General features: G+C 50.6%; 1 protein-coding gene across 1 annotated transcript in view; it reads right to left on the reverse strand.

Annotated features, from left to right (window-relative positions):
- Positions 1-4,845, reverse strand: part of LOC108797746 (adhesion G protein-coupled receptor E3-like) — a 43,334-nt gene extending 38,489 nt beyond the window's left edge. Inside the window, exons 1-2 of the mRNA XM_018569399.1 lie at positions 4,771-4,845; positions 3,807-3,894 (exon numbers count right to left, since the gene is read on the reverse strand). Coding sequence (XP_018424901.1) covers positions 3,807-3,894; positions 4,771-4,845 — 163 coding nt within the window. The remainder of the gene's footprint in view (positions 1-3,806; positions 3,895-4,770) is intronic.
- Between the last annotated feature and the right edge of the window lie 1,177 nt (positions 4,846-6,022).

The raw sequence follows: 6,022 nt of genomic DNA on the forward strand, positions 1-6,022 counted from the left end.
GGGGGGGGGGGGGCAGTCAGGGCCGGATTTAGTCTCCCTGCTGCCCCAAGGCCAGGTTTCTCAATGCGCACCCCAACCCGTCAACCCCTCCCCCATGGAGAATGTACCTGCAGGCTGCATACAAGTGATCTCGGCGACATTTCCGGGATCACTTGTACAAAACAAGCGGCGGCTTCCCCCGCTGTACTTTTAGCCCTGCTTGCCCAAAGCCGGGCTAAATGTAGAAAACAACTACCCGCCCGGCGCCCGGAACTGCATGTCCCGGGTATCTGGAGATAGGAATGCCACTCCCCTGCTGCCCCTCTACTCCCTGCTGCCCCAAGGCCGGGCCTTGGTTGGCCTTGTGGGAAATCCGGCCCTGAGGGCAGTTTTGCATTTATTTTTACCTGGCCATAGTTGTGTCCCTGATTATAAAGCATGGTATGAATATCACAGAGCTTATAATTGTGTATTTTTCCATAACTCACCCGTCACACAAAGCCATTGAATTACAACGCCGGCCCCTGAGGAGAGAAATCAGAAACAAATGAAAGGTTAATGAGATGCAAATTGTTTCAGTGTATTCTGTAATCTCATTCTATGTCCAATGCCCGTGACTGACTGACTACATATGGCTGTTGTTCTACGTACGTTGAAAGCAATTCTATCCACTGCTGTACATTATGTCCGCTTGTATGACGGTATCCACAAAGGAATACAAAGAGGAACTCCAGCTAAAACTTTCCTCTTATATTTTAATTTTGGATGCAGCATGGAAGGTAAAGGACCTACATCAGCTTTTTATTACTGCCTATGCTTCCTTACATCATATCCAATGGGCAGGGCGGCCATCAGAAACCTCTTACACGGCTTTAGGCCGCTCCCCCCCGCTGGACACGGTGCTTAGTGACGCGCTGGACGCAGGGCTTAGTGACGCGCTGGACGCAGGACCCACCTGAGAGTGACCCTGCAGAGCCCACCATAGATGCTGCACAGCCCATCTGAGACTGTCTGTGGTGGGCTCTGAAGGGGTCTCAGGTGGGCTGGTCAGGGCTGCACCCCTCCTTTCCTTCCTCCCTTCCTAGCTCCTCTGACATATGATGCGCTGCTAGGGCCAGGCCTCCGCCTCCTCGCCCTTCAACGTCGGCCGATAGTCATGTAAGGGATTCGGGCGGCCCCCCCAGGCTGCCCGGGCCCCTTATATGAGTATCGGCCGTACCCCCCTGATGGCTGCCCTACCAATGGGAGGTGAGGGACAATCTCCTAACTTCCTGCTTGTATGGTAGGTGTGGGACTGAACGTCACTGTGTTAGCCTGATGGAGGGACCATGTTCAGTCCAGAAACGTTGCTTTTACACCGTGCCACCATGTCTGTATAACATCTGAATAAAAGGGGCGTTCAGCACATTGGACCTTGGAGTACGGGTGACTTCTTTTGGACATTTCTGTTATAACGCGGCACCATCCGCAGGTCATACCAGCACCCATCTATCTTATGGGATTCCGGTCAGGAGTGCTGTGGATTACACATGACTGAAGAGGAAGTAAGGGACACAGACTGTTATGAATACACATTTTCTAGTACAGTGAGGAAGAGTTAGAACCTATGTAAGGACATTATCGCTGTACGTGCTCTGCCACGCCCCCAGCTATATATAGGCAATGGACACACCTCTGCCACGCCCCCAGTTATATATAGGTAATGGACACACCTCTGCCACGCCCCCAGTTATATATAGGTAATGGACACACCTCTGCCACGCCCCCAGTTATATATAGGTAATGGACACACCTCTGCCACGCCCCCAGTTATATATAGGTAATGGACACACCTCTGCCACGCCCCCAGTTATATATAGGTAATGGACACACCTCTGCCACGCCCCCAGTTATATATAGGTAATGGACACACCTCTGCCACGCCCCCAGTTATATATAGGTAATGGACACACCTCTGCCACGCCCCCAGTTATATATAGGTAATGGACACACCTCTGCCACGCCCCCAGTTATATATAGGTAATGGACACACCTCTGCCACGCCCCCAGTTATATATAGGTAATGGACACACCTCTGCCACGCCCCCAGTTATATATAGGTAATGGACACACCTCTGCCACGCCCCCAGTTATATATAGGTAATGGACACACCTCTGCCACGCCCCCAGTTATATATAGGCAATGGACACACCTCTGCCACACCCCCAGTTATATATAGGCAATGGACACACCCCTGCCACACCCCCAGTTATAGATAGGCGATGGACACACCCCTGTCACACCCCTAGTTATATATAGGCAGGGCTTGAAAAATGCACTCGTCCTCTCGTCTGTGACGGACGAGTAGCTTCCCGGCTGGCCGTTGTAATTAAACGGCTGGCCGGGAGCTTTACATTCATTATATTTACTTTGTATTATCAACAGCCGGGAGCTTCTTTGATCGCTGTTGGGGGAGGTCAGCGCGGCCGAAGAAAAGTGTGACCGGCCGCGGCCCTCTCACGCCGCCCGCGGCGAACTGAGGAGCAGGAGAGCTGTCGCCGGCCAGGGGACTGCATTACCCAGCAGTCTGCCTGGCGCAGCGCAGCAAGGGAGGTGTGGCCGTGAAGAGACTGAAGGGGGTTACGAGGTCCAGACACATGAGGTGTGAGGTGGCTCCATGGCAGGAATCGGGACAGGATACGACACAGCCCGACAGAGATCCTGCAGGTACTGTGCTGTGTGTCACTGTACTGTCAGTATATCACTCCCCTTCTTCATCACTGTATGATACAGTACAGAAGTGATGGAAAAGAAGGGGAGTGATATACTGATAGCAGTATCTGTGACTGTGTGTGACTCCTGTGTACCCTCCTGCCAGACATTGTTCTTCAGAGTTCAGGGACTGGAATGTGTTTTTAAGATTTATCAGCGGAGTTTGGTGTCACTTTAATGAGAGAACAGAAACAGGAACCATACCGCACTCCTTACCGGGATTCCCACTTGATGAAGATGGGTGCTCGAAATGACTGCGGATGGCACCGCCACACATGAACAGTAGAAAAATGTCACCCGCACGCCATGAGTTGAAAAAGCAAAATATTTTATTGCCAGTAGCTGTATCTCATTGGCAAGCGCTTTCGGGGCCTCGCAGGGTCCCCTTCATCAGGCTTAGGCTGGGCACACACCTTACAACCATCGCAAGACTTTTGTCTTGCGAATAAGTGACATATAAGTGAAAACCAAACGTGAAAATGAATGTGTGTGAGAATAAAAATAACCCTAGAGCTGCCGTCTGAGTAACTCATGCGGCCCACTGTGGATTTATGAGTTTTTGTCTTTGTCTCCGTGTCCCTCTGAATACCAAGGGAAGCAGTAGGCTCAGTAGGTTTTGCCAAAACCCTTTATCTCTCCTCCAAGAAACAGGTAAGTCCCAGATTGACATTGAGGCCTTTGGGGTACACTGCATCTAGTGTGTAGATCCAATGTGCCTCTCTTTGGAGAAGCATTTTGGCTCTGGTGTGCTGGTGACATTTTTCTACTTTAATGAGAGAAACACAATCCTTAAATTTAGTCCTCAGTCTTTCTATAGGGACAGATCACTGTGAAGGTGCTGAGAAAAACCTGGAATCACCCATTCCGTCTGCTACAACTAAATATCTAAAACCTAATAAATATATTTTTTTAAACGTGATTTTTTTCGGCTCCCTGTGTGAATAGGATGAAACAACGAACACACATAGAGGGGTTTTCTCACATTTGACTGCAAAAGTGGAAATACGCTTCAACCCTCCGAGAACCCCAAACGATACCTCAGAGGAGCACATGACTCAGAACAATAGCTGCACACCTGTGATTGGGAAGGAGCAGGAAGTGATCTGAGTACTAGCCAAGCCTGCACATGTCTGCGTGCGCCTTGGCTGGTCACGGTTCAGTGTCTGGCCCGAAGAAATGACAATCCGAATATGTGTTCACACTTATAACATGTATATGACAGGGGCGTCCCGAGGCTGGGTGACACCAGGAGAGCGGTAACCGGGTGTCACCCCGCCGAGGCGTCACTGCGCGTGACATCACCACGCGTGTGCGCCTTGACGTCATCGCGCACGCGCAGCGGTATTCAGATACCTGCCGGCGGCCATCTTGGTGGTGGACGCCGGCAGAGAGAGGAGGGGACAGTCACCCGGCGGGATAAGGTGTGCCGCCGGGTCCCCTTCTCTCTCTCCTGATACTGTCATGGACCGAACTGCGACTTTGCATAGGGTGGGTGACACCAAAATGTGAGTCATTTTGGTTTCACCCCTCCAATGGTGTCACCCGGGTGCGGGCCGCGCCCCCCTTGTATACGAGTCTGCCAATTGTAAAAGATAGCAACAACAACAACAACAACAACAAAGTTAAAAAACAAAGTAATAGTCACAATGAATGGGTTAGAATAAAATTTGCTCATTTGTGTTCGGAATCTCGCGGGCGCCGCATGTGGCCCCCTTTGTACATTGACCTCCCTACCCCCACACAACCTGAGGTGCGCCATGATTTTAATGTTCAGTACGCCAAATAAGGGGGCGTACTCAAGTAAGCTTTGGAAAAACAATACTAGTAATAATAATGGGGACGGGTGGGAGGGTACGCCGGAAGTCAGCAGCAGATGCGTCCTCCTTTCCCCGCCGTGTTAAAGGGACCTGGAGGCTCTGACTCCTCCCACAAGCTCGGCTAATGTTATTAGCCTCACACTTGATGTTCTAATAATTAATGGGGTCAAATCGACGATCAATTTTCACTACAGGGAAAGCCGGCGGAGGAGATGGACTAACCTCCGCTTCCCATTCGATGGGATCGGGAGAGATGCAGATTCCATCACTTCCGATCCCTGAGCTGTCATAGGCCATAGTAGACGACATGTGTGACGCTGAGCTTCCGTGATTGAAAGAACTAGAAAAGGGGCGGGGCCAGGAACAGTCAGGCTGAGGAGAAAAGCGCTAGAAGACGCTGGAAATCCTCCAGCCAGGAAATCAGGCGGAGCTCTATCTGACTTGCTGCGGCTTCTAATGCGCATTGTGAAAAGCTGTGCAACTGTGCAAGACTGAAGGGGAGGGCGGAGGTCATATAGAAGACTGAAGGGGAGGACGGAGGTCAGATAGAAGACTGAAGGGAAGGACGGAGGTCAGATAGAAGACTGAAGGGGAGGACGGAGGTCAGATAGAAGACTGAAGGGGAGGACGGAGGTCATATAGAAGACTGAAGGGGAGGAAGGAGGTCATATAGAAGACTGAAGGGGAGGACGGAGGTCAGATAGAAGACTGAAGGGGAGGACGGAGGTCAGATAGAAGACTGGAGGGGAGGACGGAGGTCAGAAAGAAGACTGGAGGGGAGGACGGAGGTCAGAAGGGGGAAATCAGAAGTTGTATGATCCGTAATACTCTGATAAAAGAGGAAGCCACCACAGTGTCAGTCAGCTCTCTTGGGTCTCGTGGTTTCTCAGACCCTTTCGCTGCCATAAAGCTGACAGAGGCAGGACAGAGCCAAGAACAAGGGGCACTGAGATTTTTTTCTATCTGGAGTCCCAAAAGCCAGTGGGTTAGGCTGATTCACGCCTGAAAATGCCAGTTGCCTGGCTGTGCCCGGCTTCCATTTTTTTTTTGATCGCCTCCTTGCTATGTTATGGAGATGAGGCGAAGGGGAGGCGTTTTGTAGTCCTAAAACACTTCTCCCCCAAGCGTTGTCACTCTAGGAAGGTTACTGGCCGGATCACCCGGTGACAACAAAGGGGGTAACAAAGCCAGAAATAATAAAATGAACGCAGACGCCTCATCTGCAGACAGGAAAGATACAATGTATTATTTTTATGTTCGGCTTCCAATCACTTTAATAATAAACTTGCTGTGAGAATTGTGCCAATTACAATTGGGGGATCGCGATCTGAAATGCTGGTTGCCTGGCTGCAGATCCACAAGACAGAATGAAGTCACATTTCCTGACTTGGGTCAATGTCTCATCAAATATTCATCAATACACCGGATCCCCCGTGACACTCAGACAACTGGCATGTTCAGAGTCCGGTATATA

The sequence above is a fragment of the Nanorana parkeri genome, unplaced genomic scaffold (assembly GCF_000935625.1).
Source record: "Nanorana parkeri isolate BGI_ZX_2015 unplaced genomic scaffold, ASM93562v1 scaffold1330, whole genome shotgun sequence".
Taxonomy (NCBI): domain Eukaryota; kingdom Metazoa; phylum Chordata; class Amphibia; order Anura; family Dicroglossidae; genus Nanorana; species Nanorana parkeri.